This window comes from Equus asinus, chromosome 23 (assembly GCF_041296235.1).
Source record: "Equus asinus isolate D_3611 breed Donkey chromosome 23, EquAss-T2T_v2, whole genome shotgun sequence".
Classification (NCBI taxonomy): Eukaryota; Metazoa; Chordata; class Mammalia; order Perissodactyla; family Equidae; genus Equus; species Equus asinus.
Genome location: NC_091812.1, coordinates 12,174,572 through 12,196,442, shown reverse-complemented (window position 1 = coordinate 12,196,442; position 21,871 = coordinate 12,174,572). Strand labels below are relative to the sequence as shown.

The 21,871-nt window shown below is 41.9% G+C and overlaps 1 protein-coding gene across 5 annotated transcripts in view; it reads left to right on the top strand.

The window, feature by feature from the left end:
- Nucleotides 1–1,038: 1,038 nt before the first annotated feature.
- The window catches only part of LOC106822364 (zinc finger protein 658), a 36,503-nt gene continuing 15,670 nt past the window's right edge, over nt 1,039–21,871 (top strand). For 2 of the 5 annotated variants that reach the window (XM_070495457.1, XM_070495456.1), the window contains exons 1-5: nt 2,167–2,366; nt 2,914–2,972; nt 7,707–7,833; nt 8,125–8,220; nt 14,932–21,164. In XM_070495457.1, the coding sequence (XP_070351558.1) occupies nt 2,958–2,972; nt 7,707–7,833; nt 8,125–8,220; nt 14,932–17,867 (3,174 nt within the window). In that variant the 5' untranslated portion in view covers nt 2,167–2,366; nt 2,914–2,957 and the 3' untranslated portion in view covers nt 17,868–21,164. Of the gene's footprint in view, nt 1,150–2,166; nt 2,367–2,645; nt 2,727–2,913; nt 2,973–7,706; nt 7,834–8,124; nt 8,221–14,931; nt 21,165–21,871 lie in introns of those variants that run through there. The other 3 variants (XM_044756513.2, XM_070495458.1, XM_044756514.2) reach the window with 3 other exon arrangements.

Sequence of the window (21,871 nt, the reverse complement as noted above, 5' to 3'; positions counted from 1 at the left end):
AAAAAAAATTGTTATTGCGCCCCTATGTCTCTAATTTGTGAAAAGTCTGAAGTGTGCACACATTAATTTTCAAAAAAGGTTTACTCATGGAAATGCAAAAGTGATATAATAATTTTCTTATTTTGGGGTGTATGTGTTTTCACGTATTACTTGTGCAATTTTGAACAGCTGGCGTATTCTCTCTTCCCCCTCAACTCCCCGCCCCCATAAACCCTGCGGGTCACAGATGTTACTCTTTTTCATTAATGTTGGCTCCATCCATTTTCTACTATTTGTTCTACCTCACAGCCGTAACCCTAACGGACACTTGGGTGTACCCTTGCTTCTCCAGGCAGCTCGACTTTAAAAGGTGCACTTCTGGAGGGACAGGAAACTCCCTAACGTACCCCCCCCCCCCCCCCGTCTCCTCCCCGCACCCACCTCCACGTCTTCAAAACCTCAGAATAGCAGAAAGAGTAAAATGAGCATTATACACACGTATTACAGAGATTTAATGATTCTTAACCCTTGGCCATATTTGCTATCTCTAATTCGTTTGCTGAAGTTTTAAAAAGTAAATTCCAAATATATGATTTCATAATCGTAAATGTTTCAGTATGTATGTGTAAAACATAACAATTTCGTACCTCGTCCAAATATTATCACTAATCAAAGTAATGCTGATTATATATATTAACCATTAACCATATATGTATAATATTGCTTGCGTATATATAATAACCCTTAATATTTCCATAGCTAGTCCATGTTCATATCTCTCCAAGTGCCTCCTTGCAGCTGTTGTTTTTTACAACCAGGATCCGATCGAGAACCACGCTTTGTCATAAATGTCGTAAAGCAAAAGTCTAACCCACAACCTCTAGGATTCAGGAAAAATCTCCAGCAGCAAGGTCCAATCGTCACGTCTTCCAACTCGCGAAAGCAGCAGTAACGCTTCCCAAACCACTTGCTGCTGTGTCAGGGTCTTATGGGAAATGTAGTCTTGGATGGTGCGGGCCCTCCGCGCAGCAGTCTGGGAAGGGTCCTCGGCGCTCACTCTGCGCACGCGCACACCCAGCCCCGCCCCGCCCTCCCGCGCCTCCCCGGGCGCGAGAGGGCCAGCGTCCGGACGTCTGTAGGTGTAGGCGGGAGCGGAGGCTGCTGCTCGGGGTGAGAGCGCTGGGGACGGGCCTCCGCGCGGCTGAGGGCCTGCCGGGCCGGCTAGGCTCGCGTCCGGGGACGGGAGCGGGGTGCCCCGGAGGCGCCGCCGGGCCCTGCCCTCCCCTAGCCCCGCGTCCCCGGCGGCCCCGGGGCGCGGGCTGGGGGCGGCGCCTCGGGCCGCTTCGCCGCCGTGGGCGTCGCTCTCGAGAGCTCGCGTCCTCCGCGCGCACACCTGCGGCGGCGGCGGCCTGCGGGGCCCGCGCGGTGGTCGCGGGCGGGGCTCGCGGCGCGGGGCTCGGGCCGGGGCGGGGCTGAGGCAGCCGGAAGGGAGCTCGGCGTCTGTCCGGAGCCGCGGGCGGTGGAAGGCGGCGAGTCGGCGTTCCCGCTGCGTCGCTTCGGGGCCTCCGGAGGCGCCTCGCCCTGTGGCCCTAGCCGGCGGCAGGGCCGGTGGTCGCGGGCGGCTGACGGCCGCGGGGCCGCCCGGGACGTTTCTGGCGAGTTCCGGAGGAGCCGGGCGTGGAGCGCTGGGTGACGCTTGGGATAAAGGGCACTGGCTCCGCGCCCCGGGTCCCAGCCCCTCGGGAGCAAAGGAGCTCTCTTACGGCAGGGGCGAGGGGCCCGCGGGGACAGTTGCCTCTGGGCAGAGCGGCCTTGCTGACGGAGCCCTGCGGGGCTTCGGAACGGAGGCGGAAGGTTCCAGGCACGCGCGGGCCCGAGGCGCCCGGCCAGAAGCAGTTGTGGGTCCCTGTGTGGCGTGAGGCGGGCTCGAGGAGGTCCCCGCGCCCGGAAGCCGGCCCGGCCTGTGTGCGGTGGACGCTGTGGACCCGCCTGCGGAAGGCGGCGGCCTGGGGTGGCGGGGATGGGGGACTGTGAGGCTGCGCAGGAGCGGGCGGGTCGCTGACGGCTGGTGGGGACGTGGCGTCCGGGGAAGGCTAACCCGCGAGCGCGGGCGGGACCCCAAGCAGCTCCCTGTCTCCTCCGTTCTCCCCGCGCCCCCTGCGGATTCTGAGCTGCTGTCGCGCCTGTTCCTCACCACGTGTGGCATCTATGAGTGATGCCGATGCTGCCTCTTTCCTGAGCATAGAGAAAAACGAAATGGGAGGAGAGGGGTTTTCTGTGCTGGACGCTTTCGGAAGCCCAAAGACAGCAGGCCTGTAATGAACGGGGTTTGTCGAGTCACCCAGGGCAGACCCAGGAACTAAGCGCAGAGCTGTTGACTTACACGGGTGAGTACTGTAAGCATCTGATCCGAAGATCTTTTTTAGGAACTGCAACCAATTGAGAACAGAAAGTTGCAAGAAATTTATTTCTTGTATGAAGCATCCGTTTTTATCTCGGAGTTTTCTGTGAAGCTCTAACTCAAGGTGTAAAGACAAGAACTTGGTTAATAATCCAGCCTGAGTAGTTTTTTTGGACAACGTTAGTTTTAATGAAGGTAGAGGGTTTCCCCCCCGGTGTTGCTGAATTTGTTTATTCCTCTGTTTCATGCTGCTGCTGCTAATTAGTCAGAAGAGGATAGACGTTAACTCATCAAGAAAAAGCAGTGTATGAAAATGCAAGGTTAAGCCCAGAGAGTCATATCCGAGGTGCGCACGTTCAGGTGTTGCTCCCTCTGTGTCCCTTCCTCTCCCTTCTCTAGCGTGTGCAAGGGCTGTTTTCCCATAGGGAAGGCTTTTCTCCAGCTGGTATAAGGGGAGTTTTAGGCAGGTGAGTGTAGGAGTTGTAGGGCTGACCAGGTTTCTCATGACCCCATTTCTCTTTCCTCCTCCCCAGCTGAACCTTCACAGTTCTTTACCTTCTTCCGGGAGTAGCAGAAAATGAACATAGCTCAGGTGAGTTCAGTTTTTAATAGCTTGCTTGTGTTACAAGGGATTTTATAAGGGCTTACGTGTCTCTCCGTCAACATGGAAGAGTAGAAATAGAAATGGATCAGATGCATTCAGAGAAGACACAGAAATACAGTTGAAGAGCAGAGCAAAGGTGGCAGGTGGGTACATGCAGGTCCTCTGACATTGCAGATGTACTACGTTGGAGTTCCAGGTTTATTTCTGAGGTTTGTGATAGCCGTGGCAGGGTATCAGGCGTGATATTTCTTTCAAGGTTAACGTTGGTGAGAAGGTAAAGCAAACTGATTCCTCATAGACTATAAAGACAATTGAAGGTGAAGAATATCTTTGTTGTTTTCAACTATGTGATTTAGTTAACAGCTTCCAGTAGTAACCCTAAGATAACATAGGACGTTGCCTCCACTTGTGCTTCAGTAAAGGTAGAAGAGGTAACGCTGAAGTGAGCTCAGTCAGTACTGTTTTTCACAAACTCCAACACAGGGATTGCAGGAGACATTTTTCTGATGGACCAACTGACTATCCTTAAGATTACTCTCCATAAATATTTCGAGTACCCGTGATTTTCAGGACAGTTTAAAACGGTCAGCCCAGCAGACAGTTTAAAATTCTGTTCTCCTTCAAGTGTTTCAACACTTTCAGTCACGCTCTAAACCTTTTCATGAGGCCTTGGTCTCTCTCCCCACTTACCTGTGATCTCCAGTGACCAGAGACTCGATTATGATCAAATCCATTGGGTCTTGCCTGATCCTTTGCTTACTTGACTTTTCTGTAGCACTTGCCTCTACTTCTCACTCTGTCCTTCTGGAAAGTGTCTCTGTGAGTGTCTGTGACACCTTCCACTGGCTCTGTCCTTCTCCTGCTGATATCTTCATGGAGTCGTCGTCTTTCCCTTGTCCTTGCACATGGCTCATCCCCAGTTTCCCTCTTTGGCCCTTTAATCTCGTCTGTTGTCTTGGAATGATTTCATTTTCTCTCATTTTTTTCTTTAAACAGCTTTATTGAGATTCCGCTCACATACCATGCCATTCACCCATTTAAAATGTAGACTTCAATGATTTTTTTAGTGTACCCGTAGATATGTACAAACAGCACCACAGTCGATTTTAGAACATTTTCATCAACTTAAAAAGCAAGTCTGTACACTTTATCTTCTCCCATCATTCCATTCACCCCCAGGCCCCTCGACTTTCTGTCTCTGTAGATTTGCTGAACCAGTTCCTGTATTACTTCTCATAGGGCAGTTTTGCCTGTGACAAATTCTGTTTATCCAGGAAGGTTTTAATTTTTCCACTTTTGCTGGGTGTAGAATTCTTGATTGACAACCTTTTTCTTTTAGCATTTTGACTGTGTTGTCGTCCCACTGCCTTCTGTCCTCCATGGTTTCTGGTTAGTAGTCAGCTTGTACAATCATACTATTGTACAGGATGAGTCACTTCTTTCTTGCTGCTTTCAAGATTGTGCCTTTGTCTCGTCTGGTAGTTTGATTAATCCTGTGTCCATGTGTGGATCTCTTACTCCAAGTTTATCCTACTTGAAGATTGTTGAGTTTCTTGGATGTGTAGATTAATGTTTTCCATCAAACTTGGAGACTTCTTGTTGATTATTTCTTCAAATATTCTTTCAGACCTTTTCTTTCCTCTCTGTCTGGGACTCTCATTACACGTACGTTTGTAGACTTGGGACCGTCTCCTAGTTCATTTTTTGCAGTTATTTTTTCTTTCCGTTTCTCACTCTGTAATTTCAGTGGACATATGTCCATTCATTCTCTTCCACCTGCTGAAATCTGCTCTTGAATCCCTCTAATGAAAGTTTTGTTTCAGTTGTACTTTTCAACTCTTTAAGTTTCTATTTGGTTCCTTTTTGTAATTTCTGTCTCTTTATTGATACTCTTTATTTAGTGAAGTATTGTTCTCATACTTTCTTTGAGTCCTTAGACATTGTTTTCTCTAGGTCTTTGATGATATTTAAAATAGCTGATTTAAAGTCATTGCCCAGTAAGTCCAACATCTGCTTCCTCAGATGCAGGAATCGATTTCTGTTGATTACACTTTTTCCTACATAAGGGTCTTACTTTCTTGTTTCTTTCTTTGTTTAGCAATCTTTTGTTGATGATTGGACATTTTAAGTGCAACAATGCAGCAAGTCTAGAAATCAGAATTTCTCCCCTCCATGGGGGTCACTGTTGAAATTTATTTGTTCACTGACTGTTTTTGAGCTAATGCCCTAGAGCCTGTGTTTCTTGTGATCTGTGGCAGTTGGAGTCCCTGTCCTTAAATGCCAGGAACCGGTAAGTCTCCAGGTCTTTGCTAAGGGGCTCTGTGCGTGTGAGGGCATTCCTGCAGCAGTCAGGCAGGCAGTTTACGACTCTGTGCTGGCCTTCACTCCCTTCTTAGCCCAAACCTCAAGGTCAGTTAGAGGTGACAGCGTAGTGCCTTCTCACATCTTTCCTGAGCATGCTCACAGCCCTGGGCATATGCACAGCTCTCCACATGAATGTGGCCTTCTAGATTCTCAGGAATATATTGGAGCTTTTAAAAATCTGTGTGGACATCTCATTCCCCAGCTTTTCCTTTTAAGCTTTTTGATTAGGGTATTGTTTGCCCCAACTGTTATCTACCTCCTCAGATAGCCACTAAGTTAAACAAGTGCCTTCAGATGTTTTTGACAAATGCCTCTGAGCATATGGCTTTTCATTCTCTGTGAGCTCTGAGTGAGCTCAAGTAAAGACACCTTTGCAAGTGGGGTCTTTCAAGGAATCACCAAACAGGCCAAATAATGAGTTTTCTGGGAGTGGGGCTTTGAGGGAACCTCACCCCAGCTCTTCTCCCTCCAGTAGTTGCCAGGCTGCTGGTTTTAACTGTGATGGCAGATTGTTGGTTCTCAAACCACCACAGAGTTGGAGAGCAAGGGATGGGAATAGGCTCAGTGAAAAGGATCCTCTATCACTGTTTTTACTCTGATTCAGCTGTTTTCCTTGAATACATGTCCCGTAGGTTGCTTTTGTTAACTTCTACAATTTTTGCCAGTTTGTTTATCGCTTTTATGAAAGAGAGAATTTTCTTGGATCCTTACCTCACCATTTTCACTTAGGTCACTTGTTAGCTTAATATTTTTTAATCCAGCTGATTTTTATTAAGCCAGATGTGAAAGAGATTGGCACGAATGAAAACAATGCCACTTTTCCCACTAATTTTTTAGTTTTTGAAAATATAGTTAACTTTTCTTTACGTTTTTCAGATTAAGATAAATTTAGTGAGAGGTACTCCTGTTCTTTTGTTCATTTGTTTTGGTTACCAGCTACGAGCGCTGAGCTTCACGCAGAGGAGGTACTCGCTCAGTAGCACTGAAGACGTGAATGAACAGACAATTGGGTACACAGCACCAGGGAAGAAAGCTTGTTTCTGTCCTCTTTTCTCTTGGTCTACTTGCTTGCTTTTTATTTTTAATTGTGAAAAGAACACTTAACATGAGATCTGCCCTCTTACAAATTGTACAGAATTTTATGTGTGCATGATAGTATGGTTAACTGTAGGCATCATTTGTGCAGCAGATCTCTGGAACTTAATGACCTTGCATAGCCAAAACTGAAGGTGGGTACCTGTTGGACAGCGACTCCCCATTTCCTCCTCCTCCCAGCCCCTTTGAAGCCTTTGGTTGTGGAATCTTTCCCTTTGCTCAGTTTCAAGGACTCCTCCCTCTCCCGATCCTGTTGTTACTTTTCAGAAAACATCCTCTCTGGCTTTATGGCCTGTACTTTTTCTGCCAGCCTCTTTAATATTCGTGGCTCCTCAAATTCTGTTTTTGGTGCTTTTCTTTCCTCAGTCCCCATGTGCTCAAGTTGCTGTCTGATTGCCTCTGATAACTTCAGTTCCCACCTAAATTGCTAGTAATTCCTAAATGCTTGTCTTCATCCTAGACCTTCCTTCTGTGTTCTAAAACCATATGTATACTAGTTTAAGGGGCATTTCCAATATTATGTTCCATAGACCTTTCAGTAGCAACCTCAGCAGATCCGTCTCACGATGACTTCTAACACATTTTTTTCCTTTTGTTTCCCAAATATCGGTGTTTGGCACCAGCATTCAAGGAGCTGCTTGTGCAGTTAGACTGGGTAGCTCCACAAGAAAGTAGTCATCAAACTGGTTGTTGCTTCTGCTCTGTGATTATACCCCTATCCTTATATCCATTGCTGTCCCGTCAGTGTAGATAGTGTTCTCTTCTACTGGTCTCTTTGATTTCAACTCCTTGGTAAGTTGTTCTTCGTTCTTCATGAGCTCTAGATTTATTTATCTTTATACATTTACTTATACATAAGTTTGGTCATGTATAATGTCTCCACAACTTACATAGATCTCTTCCTTGGCCCCCATTATTTGCCGTGATAACGTCCAAGGAGAGACCGACTATCCTAGAAGTCTCTAGAATACCCAGGGCAATTCCTTGGGATGTGGAAGAGTTGTAGGAAGTCGCTTTACATTGAATTTTTTTCTGTAACAAACCCCTATAATTCATAAATATGTGTAAATGAATTATGGTTAGTTAAAAACCTTTTTAACTAGTTGAGCAATTTGAAGTTGGCGACAAAATTAGGTCAAAAATTGGCATCTTTTGTAGCCATTTGTTTTAGAGCCTTAAGAGTAAATAGGAATAGTAGTGGTTCTCAAAGGTCTTTTCTTTGTCACGTAATTCTGAACCTTTGCACAAAATGTGCTGTTATAGGGATTGGTGTCGTTCGAAGACGTGACTGTGGAGTTCACCCAGGAGGAGTGGCGGCAGATGGACTCCACACAGAGGGCCCTGTACAGAGATGTGATGCTGGAGAACTACGGCCACCTGGTCTCCATGGGTGAGCAGCCCTTACCATGTGACTCCCTGTGGATTACATTTCCTTTTTTTGAAATCACCACGCGTGAACCCTCACTAGAGATTAGTGTTGTTCAGGCTTCTTATTAAGAGGTTGAAGGAAACTGAAACCTTTAGAGAAACAGAAACAATGTTTGTGTCATTACTTCCACGTTGAAAACTTCAAATGAGCACCTTCATTTCGCTGCTCTTGCCACCGTCTCTTTCTCCACCTTTGGAAACCCAAAGGCCCATGGATCTGGTCTGGATATACCCTCAATTGTTATGTTCACAGGATACTGCAGTACTAAACCCCGGGTGATTTTCAAGTTGGAGCAAGGAGAAGAGCCCTGGTCCTTAGAGGAAGAATTCCTAAACCAGAGGTACCCAGGTGAGTGAGCCCTGACAGAAACACCTGGGGTAGTTAGACCTTAGAGGGGAACACTTTCGAAAGTTTTTTTTTTCCCCCTTTTACACAGCTTTATTGAGATAGAATTTGCATGCCATACATGTCACCCATCTAAAGTACACAATTCAGTGGCTTTTACTATTATTCACAGCTAGGTGTAAACATCACCACAGTCAATTTTCATCACTGCAAAAAGAAACCCCATACCCTTTACCTATCACCTCCCTATCCCCCAGTCCCCTCCAGCCCTGGCAACCACTAGTCACTTTCTGTCTCTATAGATTTGCCTAATCTGGACATTTCATATCAGTGGAATCACAACATTATGTAGGGTCTTTTGTGATTGGTTTCTTTCACTTAGGATTAAGGTTCCTGTTGTGGCATGTATCAGTACTTCATCCTTTTTATGGCAAAATAATATTTCCTTGTGTGGATGTACCACATTTGTGTGTCCATTCATCAGTCAGTGGACATTTGGGATTCCACCTTTGGGCTGTCATTGAGTAATGCTGATATACACATTCATTTACAAATTTTTGCATGGACGTGTGCTTTTATTGCTCTTGAGTTTCTATCTAGGAGTGGAATTGCTGAGTTATATGGTTACTCTGTTTGAGGAACTGCCAGACCATTTTCCAAAGTGACTGCACCATTTTACATTCCTGATGACGGCATATGAGGGTTCTGATTTCTCCACGTCTTCACCAACACTTGTGATTATATGACTTTTTGATTCTTGCCGTCCTAGAGGATGTGAAGTGGTTTATCACTGAGGTTTTGATTTGCATTTCGGTTTTAGTTAGCTGGACTGGCATAACAAAATACCGTAGCCTGGGTGACTTAAACAACAGAAATTTATTTCTCACGGTTCTGGAGGCTGGAAGTCCAAGATGAAGGTACCAGCAGGGTTGATTTCTGGTGAGGCCTCTCTTCCTGACTGCCTTCTCACTGTGTCCTCACTGGCCTTTCCTCTGTGCATGTGTGGGGAGAGACAGCTCTCATCTCTCTTCCTCTTCTTATAAGGACACCAGTCCTATAGAATTAGGGCCCCACCCTCGTGACTTCATTTAATCTTAATTACCTCCCTAAAGATCTTATCTCCAAGTACAGGTACACTGGGGGCGGGGGCTTCACCATATGGATCTGGGGGGAGACACGATTCAGTCTGTAACAATTTCCCTGATCACGAATGATGTCGGGCATCTTTTCATGTGCTTATTACTTATTAGCCTTTGTCTAAACTAATAATTCCAGGAATTTGAGAAGTTATAGGTTCAGTATAATTCCTAGAGCAAAAAAGTAAAATCGTCTGAAGTCATTGTGTTTACTGAAAGTTTTGTTGTGAAGCCATGTAAACAGATAGCATAATGTAACAGGTTGACGTAATTTAGGTCGGGTGTATCTCCCAATCGCTAAGTGCAAATGATTGGATCGTATTGATTGGCTAAAGAAGATATCCCGAAATAAGGATCTTAGGAAGTTTGTAATAAAAGAATTGCAAAGTTATTAAGTCAGTAAAAATAGAATAATTCAGGGTTTCGTGTTCTGTTATTATTCAGGTTTGAATTTTGGCAGTAAATACATTAATACATTAAAGATCCTCTAGCTCAAGAGCACAGCTGAAGTAAACCTTTAAGCATTTGAATGACTGCACCAAACAATATGATATCAAGGATCTTAGCACACAAAATAAGGAAGTTCTAGGAACTTAATGATTCACTAGGATCAGGAGGTCATAAAACACTGCATCTTATTAAATAATAGGTACTGTGGACATTAAAGAAGTATTATGCCTGTCTAGGATATACGTGATATTTGTACTAAAGTGAATCATGTATTTGTGCGTGTATATGCTGAAATCAAAGAGTAAGCCTTCCATGGGACCATGGAAGAATCTTAAAATTGTGAAAATAATAGTGTTAATCTAAAAAGAGAGCACCAATAAATCCAACAAATTAGAGTCACCACAAATAACATTCCCTCAACACAATTTGGTAAATCTAGAAATTAATGATAAAATGGGTAAACAAAAACACTCTTTCAACATGGAAATTTTAAAAATTACCTCCTTTAAACAATGTATGAAATAGGAAACCGAAACTAAAATTGTATGAGATTTACAAGATAAAAAAAGAAGGTGCATATTAGAAACCATAGGCTATAGCAAAATGAGTGAACAGAGGTAAATGTGTAGTCTTATATTTATATTAATAAATTACGCAAGAGCACTAAGGAATGTACTAATGAAAGCAGAAGAACTTGAAAGTGCAATTAAAAGTTAATAAACTAAAAAAACTGAGAACTTGTAGAATGTTTCTTTGAATAAAAAACAATAAAGTGGATGAAACTTTAACCCTAACAAAGACAAAAGAAAAGAAGTGCTTATATAATAAATTCAAGTGGGGATGTGTTTGTAAAGACCTAATGCCATAGCCGAGTAAGTCCGTTCCTGAGAGCCATGTGGGAGGACCTGCTCTACTAGATAGCAGGGCTTTAGGTGAAGCTCCCAGTAGTTCAGTAGCATGGAGCTGGGGCTGGGATGGTTTAACAAATGAGTGAAAGAGAAAAGAAAGCTCAAGAAAAAACATGCTTTATAGACAGTCGGTCTTTGACAGGCAGCACTGTCCCCACAGAACAGTGGGGAAAGAATCCTGAGGTAACCTTTTGGATTAAAAGAAAAAGTCGGAGTCAGGTTGCTTACAGACCTGATTATCAAAGCAAAACTAGAAATATTCTATGTGGTGATAAGGAGAATATGTTCACGACTGCTTAGGGAAGGAATTAGTAAGATAGAAAAAGCAGTAACCAGAAAGGTGGAGTAAATGTGTTCCTTCCTACTCTGCCCACAGGTACAGTTAAATATGTACTTCTGTGTAGTGCGTACATATAAGACGAACGTAAGATTCTGAAAGACGGAGAGAGGAATGAAGATGAGCTAGGGACCTTGGCACCTGATGAAATACAGAGTGGTTAGTGTCAGCAGAAGGCTGGTGGGGAGCCTGATCTCTCAGCCCTGCCCAGTGTTAATGTGGCACCCTCTCCTCCGAATCCCCAGGGTGTCAACGGGGAGCTAATGGGGAAGCTAGACTTCTCTCCCCACTTGGCAGTAAGTGAAACTGCACCCCACTTCTGTTGGTGGGGTCTCAGAGGAGGCCGGCTAAAACTTAACATTAGTTTCGGTAACGGCCAATTCATTAGTTTTCTCTTAAGGACCATGCTTTTGTTGTCCTGTCTGGAAACATTGAAACTCAAAGTAGCAGAGATTTCCTCCTATGTTTTCTTGTAGACGTTTTTAAATTTCGCACATTACACTTTGTGATCCATTTGGTGTTAATTTTCATAGAAAGTGTGAGGTGTGTGTCTGGTTTAAATTTTTGAAAAGAGGCGTCCAGTTACTCCAAGTGCCATTTGTTGAAAAGATTGTGATTTCTCCATTGAATAGCATTGGCACTGTTCTTGGACAACAGATGAATGCATATTTATGTATGTGTGTGCGTGTGTGTGTGTATACATTTGTACATGTATTCTGTGCTTCTATGACTATATTTCTGTGGCATCTGTATTCTTTATTCATCTACGTAGTTATCCTTATGCCAGCACCACATTAACTTTTATTACTGTAGCTTATTAATTAGGTCTTGAAATCAAGTAACGTGAGTCCGCCAACTTTCTTCTGTATGAATTTTAAAATGAGCTTCTTGATATTTACAGAAAGGCATGCAGACATTTCAACTGGGATTGCGTTGACTGTGTAGATCAAATTAAAGAGAACTGGCATCTTAATAATAGTCTTTCTGTCCATGAACGACATACTCGTCTCCGTTTATTTAGGATTTCTTTCGTCAGTAGTTTTCAGCATACAGATACCCAGTTTTCTTGGCTCTGTATTTTTTGGTGTGATGGAAAATTATATTATCTGATTTCGAATTCCAGTTGATCGTTGTTTGTGTATGTTTGGCTTTGTATTTTGCCCTTGCTGAGAACACTTAACTAGTTTGAGGAGTTTGGGGAAGATCTTTCTGTGATTTTCTGTGTAGACTTAGTCTGTATCTTTCCTGTTTATTCTTGCATTATTGTTACTGCATTGGTTGGAACTTCCTTTACAATCTTGGGTAGAAGTGCTGAGAGTAAACACCTTTGTCTGATTCCCAATCAGGTTTGAAGCATTCCAACTCTCACTTTTAAGTATGATGTTAACTGTAAGCTTTTTATGGATTCCCCTTATTAGGTTATTGAATGGATTTTGAATGTTTTGGAATACTTTTTTTGCCTTAATTGATGTGACTGTGTGATTTTAATTCTTTAGATGATTAATGTGATGCATTACGTTGATTTTTGGATATTGCAACAGTTTGCATTCTTGGGATGAATCCCACTTGATCCTCATTTATTATTTCTTTTTATATATTGCTGTGTTCTTTGGCTACTTTTCGTTCAGGATTTTTGCATTTTTATCATGAGGGATATTGGTCTGTAGGTTTCTTTTCTTGAACTATCTTTGTTCGATTTTGCTATGAGCTTAATATAGGCCTCATAGAATGATTTAGGAAATATTTCCTCATCTTGTATTTACTAGAAGAGATTATATAAAGTTGGTATTATTTCTTCTTTAAATGTTTGGTAGAATTCACTTGTTAAAACCATTTGGTCCTGGAACTGTTTTTTGAAACTACATTTTTTTTTTTACCACATAGTTAATTTTTTTTTTTTCTTTGAGGAAGATGAGCCCTGAGGTAACATCTGCCACCAATCCTCCTCTTTTCACTGAGGAAGGTTGGCCCTGAGCTAACATCTGTGCCTATCTTGCTCTATTTTATATGTGGGACGCTTCCCACAGCATGGCTTGAAGCGCTGGCGTATGTCCATACCCAGGATCCAAACTGGTGAACCCTGGGCTACCAAAGTGGATCGCGCGAACTTAACCACTGCGCCACAGGGCTGGCCCTGTCAGTTTCTTAAATAGATACTCATCTCTTTGGGGTTATCTTTTTCTTCTTGAATGAGTTTGGTAGGTGGTTTTTATTTCAAGAAATTTGTCCATTTTATGTAAACTGTCAAATTTATGGGCATAAGGTTTCTCTTAATATTCTTTGATTATCTCTTTGGTCTGTTGTGTCGCTAGTTATATACTCTCTTGCTTATCTTTCTGATATTGATAATGTGTCTTCTCTTTTGTCCTCTGTGTTTTTATCATTAAAGGAAAATCTTTTCAAAGCACTAAGCTTTGATTTGATTGATTTTTCTCTGTTGTTTTCAATTCCATTGTCTTCTCTAATCTTTATTATTTCCTTCCTTTTTCTTTAGATTTAACTTCTCTTTGTCCACTTTCTTAAAGTGGAAGCTGAGGTAACTATTTGGAGTTGTTTCTTTTCTCATATGATAGTTTTAAGGTATAAATTTATCTCTGAGCGCTGCTTTAGCCTCATCCCACAAATTTCTATATGTTTTAAACAGTTTTTGTTTTTGTTCACTTCATAGTATGTTAACTTTCTGTGAGACATCCTCCTTGACCCATGGGTTATTGAGAAGTGTATTAATTTGTAAGTACTCTGTACTTCTCCAGATAAGTCTGCATTACTGACTTCTAGTATAATTTCTCTATGGCTTGAGATCACACTTTATGTGATTTGTGTTCTCTTATATTTGTAAAGATGTGGCTTACAGCCCAGAATGTGGTCTGTCTTGGTGAACACTTCATGTGCATTTGAGAATAATGTGAATTCAGCTCTTTTTTAAAGTATTGCATCCTTGGGTTGTGAGGGTGTGGTTTTCACCAGCGGTACTTCCTGTCTTCTGGCTGTGTTAACATTGAGCTACCATGTATTCCTGCTTGTTTTCTTGTTTCTGTGCTGCCTTGTCTTCCTTCTTTGCTTCCCTTACCCACTATGAGTTGCCACCAGTGCCCCAAAGCAACAATATGTTAGAGTAGATAGGAATGTGGTTCCAGGTAAAATTTTGGCCATGGCTGCTGTTACCATCTCCCAAAATGTCCTATGAATGGAACTTTCTCAGGACTTTTCATGATTTTTCCTGTGAGCTCTTGAGTTTGGCTCATGGATGAAAATTTTGCAGGAGTGTGCAAATCCTTTGTTTCTGTGGGAAGAAAAATCCTTTATGTCACAGGGAAGAGTGTTCCAGGTTTTTCTGGCTTCAGTAGGGTGGCTGTTGTCAGAAAGGTTTTCTGTTCTGTTAGACAATCTTTTTCTCAGACCTTTGGTTAAAAGAACAGACTTTCCTTGGTGCTCTTCTGTGTCTCCCTCTTACTGTATTTGGATTTCAGGCTTCTCCAGCACCCCATATAAAATATGTGGGAGCAGAAAGAAAAGCCTTGGAATTCTCTGCCATGTCATTTCTTAAGTCCCAAAGTCCAACTTTCCATTTTTTTAGCATCTTCATTTGTTAACTCTTGTTTGTCTGTTTTTGTCCAGAGATTTTTTAATGGTAAGAGGAAGTACTTGGGAAGAAGGAGCTGCTTCATCTTGGCCAGCACTAAAAATAATACCTGTTTCTTTTTTTTTTTAAACAACATGGATGAGGAGAGAGAGTGTCTTTCTGTCTGTGTGCATTAATTATTAATCTTTGGAAATATGACTAGAAACAGTAGAATTCCAATACATAACAAAACCATGACTCTTAGCCCCCCTCTGTAAGAAAGCAAGATTCATAAGATGTTTTCAATTTTTCTCATTTTAGGCTATTACAAAGTTGATGTCCACCTTGAGGGGAACTGGGAAAAAGAAGAGAAACCTCTGTGGCAAGTAATATTCATGGATAACAAAAGATTGAGTAAGGAAGTACAGAAAGTTTTAGAAAAACCATTTAATCTGGATTCAACTCCAGATTTTTCAGGATCAATGCCCTGTAAATGTGACTCACATAGAGTGAATTTGCCAGTTGTTTCTGAATTAATTATTAATGATAGAAAGTATTCAAGAAAGAAGACCAATTACATGAATGTAGGTGAAAAGTTGCAGCTTGAGATTAAGCGTCAGAAAACTCCTACTGGAGAGAAGTCTAATGAATGTAATAAAAATGTGAAAGGTCTCAGTTACAAGAAAGATCATCAGAAATTTCAAACTCTGGCACAATCCTTTGAGTATAATGAGTTCGGGAAAGTTTTACGTGATAAAACCGTCTGTGTTACAGTGACAAGTTCTCTAACAGGAGAAGAATCCTATAAGGACTTTGAATTTAGGAAAAACTGTGATAAACCAACTGTATTTAACCTCGTCAGAAATGGCACAAGGGAAGAATGCTTTGATCTTGATGAAGTTGGGAAATCCTGTGACGATAGGAATACTTTATTGGAGTACAATAAAATTAACGTGGCTATGACACACTGTGAACGTCATGAAAGTGGGAGTAACTTCATCAGGAATTCACCCCTCATTCAACCTCAGAGAACTATTACAGGACAGGGTGCTGCTCAAAGCAGTAAATGTGAAGAAAATTTGAGCCAGAGCTCAACCCATCAGAAGACACAAACTGGAGATAAATTCTGTGTTTTTAATGAATGTACAAATGCCTTCTATGAGAAATTAGACCTTATGATACATCAGAGAACTCACTCAGAAGAGAATTTCTACGAGTGTGGTAAATATGGGAAATCCTTCCATCAAAACTCAGCCCTGGATCTATTTCAGCAAAGTGGCACAGGACAGAAGTCATTTGAATGTAATGAATGCAGGAAATTCTTTTACCAGAAAGCACATCTCATTCAGCATCAGAGGATCTGCTCGGGGGACAAAACTTATGAATGTGAGGAATGTGGAAGATCCTTTTCTCCAAATTCACACTCCGTTCATTGTCCTGGAACCCATATGGGGGTCAGTCTCTGTGAATGTAATGAATATGCGAAAACTTTCTGTCAGAAGTCAAACCTCAGTGAACATGTGACAGTTCATACAAAGGAGAAACCTTATGATCACAATCGATGTGGGAAATCTTACAAGAAGTCTGCCATCATAGAACACCAGAGAACACACACACGGATGAAACCCTTTCAGAGTAATGAATATGGGAAAACATTCTCCAAGATGGCACATCTCAAAGAATGTCAGAGAATTTACACAGGGGAGAAACCCTATGAATGTATTGAATGTGGGAAAACTTTCTCCAAGACGTCCCTTCTCAGAGCACATCAGAGAATTCACACAGGCGAAAAACCCTATGAATGTATTGAATGTGGGAAGACTTTCTCTCACAAGACTCATCTCAGTGCACATCAGAGAACTCACACAGGGGAGAAACCTTATGAGTGTAATGAATGTGGGAAAACTTTTGCTGATAATTCAACCCTCAGAGCACATCAGAGAACTCACACAGGGGAGAAACCTTATGATTGTAATGAATGTGGGAGATCTTTTGCCCATATATCCGTTCTCAGAGCACATTTGAGAATTCACACAGGGGAGAAACCTTATGAATGTAATGACTGTGGGAGATCTTTTGCCCATAATTCAGCCCTCAGAGCGCATCAGAGAATTCACACAGGTGAGAAACCCTATGAATGTAATGAATGTGAGAAAACTTTTGCCCATAATTCAGCTCTCAGAGTACATCACAGAGTTCACACAGGGGAGAAACCCTATGAATGTAATGAATGTGAGAAAACTTTTTCCCATAATTCAGCCCTCAGAGCACATCAGAAAATTCACACTGGGGAGAAACTGTATGAATGTAATGAATGTGGGAAAATCTTTTCCCAGAAGACACACCTCAGTACACATCGGAGGATTCACACAGGGGAAAAACCGTATGAATGTACTGCATGTGGGAAAACCTTTTCCCAGAAATCATACCTCAGTGGTCATGAGAGAATTCACAAAGGGGAAAAACCTTATGAATGTAATGAATGTGGGAAAACTTTTGTCTATAAGGCAGCCCTGATAGTCCATCAAAGAATTCACACAGGAGAGAGACCCTATGAATGTAATGAATGTGGGAAAACTTTCTCCCAAAGGACACACCTCAGTGCACATCAAAGAACTCACACAGGGGAGAAACCTTATGAATGTAGTGAATGTGGGAAAACTTTTGCTGATAATTCAGCCCTCAGGGCACATCAGAGAATTCACACAGGGGAGAAACCCTATGAATGTAATGAATGTGGGAAAACTTTCTCCAAGACATCACACCTCAGAGCACATCTGAGGACTCGTGCAGGGGAGAAACCCTATGAATGTAGTGAATGTGGGAAAACTTTCTCCCAGAAGTCGTATGTTACTGCACATCAGCGAATTCACACAGGGGAGAAACCCTATCAGTGTAATGTATGTGGGAAACCCTTTGCCCATAATTCAACCCTCAGAGTACATCAGAGAATTCACACAGGTGTAAAATCCTATGAATGTAATGAATGTGGGAAAACTTTCTCCCAGAAGTCACACCTTAGTGCACATCAAAGAATTCACACAGGGGAGAAACCCTATGAATGTAATGAATGTGGGAAAGCTTTTGCCCAAAATTCAACCCTCAGAGTACACCAAAGAATTCACACGGGGGAAAAACCCTATGAATGTGATGCCTGTGGGAAAACTTTTGTCCGTAAGGCAGCTCTTAGAGTACATCATACAAGAATGCACACCAGAGGGAAAGCCCTTGTGTGTAATGAATTTGGGAAGTCCTAAGGAACTCATACATTATTAGATAGGTAACACAATGAAGAAGCTCATGTCACATAGACTGGCCTATTTCCCTTAACTATTTCCTTTTTCTCTGGGCCCATAGCTTGTTTAAATTTCCCACTCCTTCATCCAGGTGGGGCTGGTCATGGAATTTGATGCTACTACATTTAAGCTAAGTCTGGACTTGAAAGTCACCTGTGTTCTTCCTGTCCTGTGTTATACCAGAATGGAGAGCCTTCCACACAGACTTGGGTGCTGTATTTTGAACATGGTAGAGCACAAGGTGAGAGAATCTAGAGTGAATAACTGGGTGAAACAATTCTCCACTAACAGATCTTCACCAGTTGGCCTTTTTTTTTTTAGGCAAGATATCAACTTGTGCTCTGTTGAGTTCTTACAGGTTTTGGTCTGTTGATTGAATGCAATAGCTTAGCCAACGCTGTTAGAGTGGGATGAAAGCCTGTTAATATAATAAATGTGAGAAGACCAATAAGAATTCAGCCTGTCTATGTACATGAGAGACTTCACATGAGGGAGAAAACTTCTGTCAATATCTTGAATGATCAGCCTTCATCAAAAATCAAGAGAAATCTCAGGGAAAAACACAAGCCTTTTCTGCAAAGTGAACTTCTTTAAACATGAAATAATTAAGATGAGATGAAACTTTTGTATTTTTTATAATGACATTTTTTAACAAATTCGTGTGTTGCCCAACAATGGTATACGTTCTAAGGAATGCGTTGTTAGGTGATTTTGTCATCATGTGAATGTTATAGAGTGTACACAGACTCTAGGTTGTATAGCCTACTATGTGTCTGGGCTATATGGTACTAATCTTATGAGACCACCATCGTGTATGTGATCTGTCACTGACTGAAACCTTGTTATGTGGCATGTGTCTGTACTGAGTTTGCTTCAGAGAATTGTTTTCTGAGGAAATGTATCAGTTTCAGAATTGAAGGTCAAATCTTCACCTAGAACTGATGTACCAAAACTTGTGTTTTACATGCAATACTAAGGTTTGTAGAATATAAAAAAGAAAATATTTACCTATACACAAACTCAGTGTGGAATGGGAAGTTTTAAAGATGGAGAAGTAACGAATTCTGTGGACAATACCAATAAATGTGACTAGCGTCTGTGCTATATAGTACATCTGTATGAGTCTCTGTAGCAGAGAATTTGTTATTACTGGTGAGTTCTAGTAGAAGGCAGTAGCCAAACCTGCTCTGAACCTGTCCACTTCCCCTTTTTGTGTGACAGTCTGTATCCTTTTGGCTTCCCTCAGCTCGATGTTGTGACTTTGCCCTACCTGCTAATGTCTGAATATTAGTCTGGTCCAGTTTTTCTAGGTCCTTGGAAATCCATGGGATTTTTCAAGCATTCTTGTGTGTATGTATCCCTGTGTGTGTTGTGTATGTGTTTGGTGGATGTTGATTTCTACATGTTTTTTTGGTCTTCATTTTATGCCACTTTAGTGGTTCGTTTTGTACTGAGTCATTACAAAGCAAATCCTCTCCTCAGCCCTCTTGCATGCATGTAGCCTGAGCATCCTGTCTAGAATCTTTTTCCAAGAACCCATGATGCTTGCCCACGCTGTGCAGCGTTGAAAATCAGCGTTATTTCTGCCCTGCTTGGGCAGCGGGCTTTGAAATTGGAAAGAAACATCAGGGCTACTTTCATATCAGAAGCACTGCATTGGTATTGAAAAGCAGACTCGCTTTTGGGGAGGGGAAACTATGTGATACACATAGCATAGTCTTAGAGGACATATTTGGTCCATCTGCCATCATTTCAGGCTACATGGTTTGGTCAGCACAGAGAAGGAAATAAATGAAACCCTCATTTTTAAAACCTGGACCACTAAAGATTTCTCTGGATCCTGGGCATGTTGCTGTCTGCAAGTATAATCTGGTAGTCTGAGCCTGAGAAGAAGTCAGGTGATTCTCTGGGTGAGTTTTCTATTCCCTATCCTCGGCTGATACTATGTGAGGGAAAATGGTGGTGTATTTTTAGCATTAATTGGAGAACAGGTATTTCTTCAACAATGGGTTATTGTCACTTAGTGGTATCACTGCCAAAGAAAACAGCCAGGAGTAAGAGCCCGCCCTTGGATGAGGGCTAATCGTCGTACCCTGGAGATGGATAAACACTCCTCATGGCACCTAAGTTCCAGCAGTGGAGAGATTATAATTTGCCCCTCTCAGTCTCTGACACCCTGATGCAACTTGAGCTTACTGCACAGTGCCAAAGGAGAAATGAAAGTCAAAAGAGATCTCTTTCTACATGCTTGGTTTTTCAGAAAACTAGAGTTGAAAAGTATCTAATGTGGAGTACTTTTCAAAAAAAAATTTAACTTCAGTTTAGAATAGTTTTAGATTTAAAGAAAAGTCACCACCGTACTTCCTATATACTCCTCAGTCAGTTTCCCATATTAACATCTTACATTGCTCTGGTTCATTTGTCTTAACTCAGTAACATAGATATGTTACTAACTAAACACACCATTCTTTAGATTTCACTAGTGTTTCACTAATGATTTTGTGTTCCAAAATGTCATCTAGGATACCACGTTACACTCAATTGGCATGTCCCCTTAGCTTCCACTGGTCTGTGACAATTTCTCAGACCTTCCATGTTTTTGATTACCTTGACAGTTTTGAGGAGTCCTTGTCAAGTATTTTGTAGAATATTCCTCAGTTTGGGTTTCTGATACCTTTTTTTTTATGGTTACACTGGTGTTAGAGGTTTTTTGTAGGAAAACTGCAGAGATAAAATGTTATCATACGGATAGTGTATGCTGTCAACATGAGTGATCACTGACAGTGCCAACCTTGATCACCTGGTCGAGGTGGTGTCCCTCAAAAGCATGTGTAGCAAGTACCATGCTGGCTACTTGGTAACTATTTCTTCTATAAATCACTAACCTATCAAATTGTACATAAAATAAGATCAGAATCCTTTTTATGTGTTTTTTATTTTAATGTTGGAAACAATAGAAGTGCAGATAGGTTGAAAATCGTAGCACCCAAAAGAAGAGCCTGAAGCTGATGCAGTTCATAGTCCACATTTTTGGTTTTTGGTGATTGTTGGAATAAGACTGAATCAATGCCCTTTTCTTTGCTCCCTGGGATCTACATTCAGGATTTTGTCTTCTTTCATCCTGAGAGTGGTGCCCAACTCTTCTGTACCTCTTAATCCCTGGTGTTTGGACCCTGAGATATGAAAGGACTGAAGGAAAGTTTGCACTTCATGAGTCAGTCAACCCAGAAGTTAGTCTATTAAATCAGCTAACAGAAGGTAGGAAGAATGACCTGGCACGATAACTAAGCAATGTATGATGATAAGAGAAATAAGGCAGACTTGAGTGCAGCATGGGTTATCAAATGCCTAATGCCTGTATCGGGTTTTTTAAAAGCACTGATAAATTGTGTGGTACTAGTAAGAAGATTTAAAAGGATTGCGCATGTTATTCTTTGAAAGTTAAGTTTAGCCATATAGGCTATAGGCAGATGACAATGATGTGGATGTGTAAAAGATGTGGGAGCACATGGTCACTCCCAGGTAGTAGTTTAATAGCTAAACTATGGAAAGGTTATAGAGAAGCAAGAGTTACTAATGAAGCAAAAACACAGGGGCATATGTTACTGCACACATACAGAGCATATTGTCATCAGACTGGATGAAAATCTAGTAGGAACTCGTAATACCTCTGGGAGAGAAACATACTGAGAACAGAGAACACTTCTGTTGGATGAGCAGCATGCTCTGGTAGAATATGATAACCCAGCAGCACAGGTAGAATGTAATCATATCTCTACTGAGGTAACAGAAGTAAGACTCTATTGTTAGACTGCTCAGGAAGCCAGAGATTATTGGTGGCCAGAGTGCAGGTGCATCCAAGAGAAACAGATCAGAAATCAGCAAGCACTGAGCAAGTTCATTAGCACAGAAAATAAGGGGAGGGATAAAAGAGACCACTGAGTGAACTGAACATGGAAAAAGAA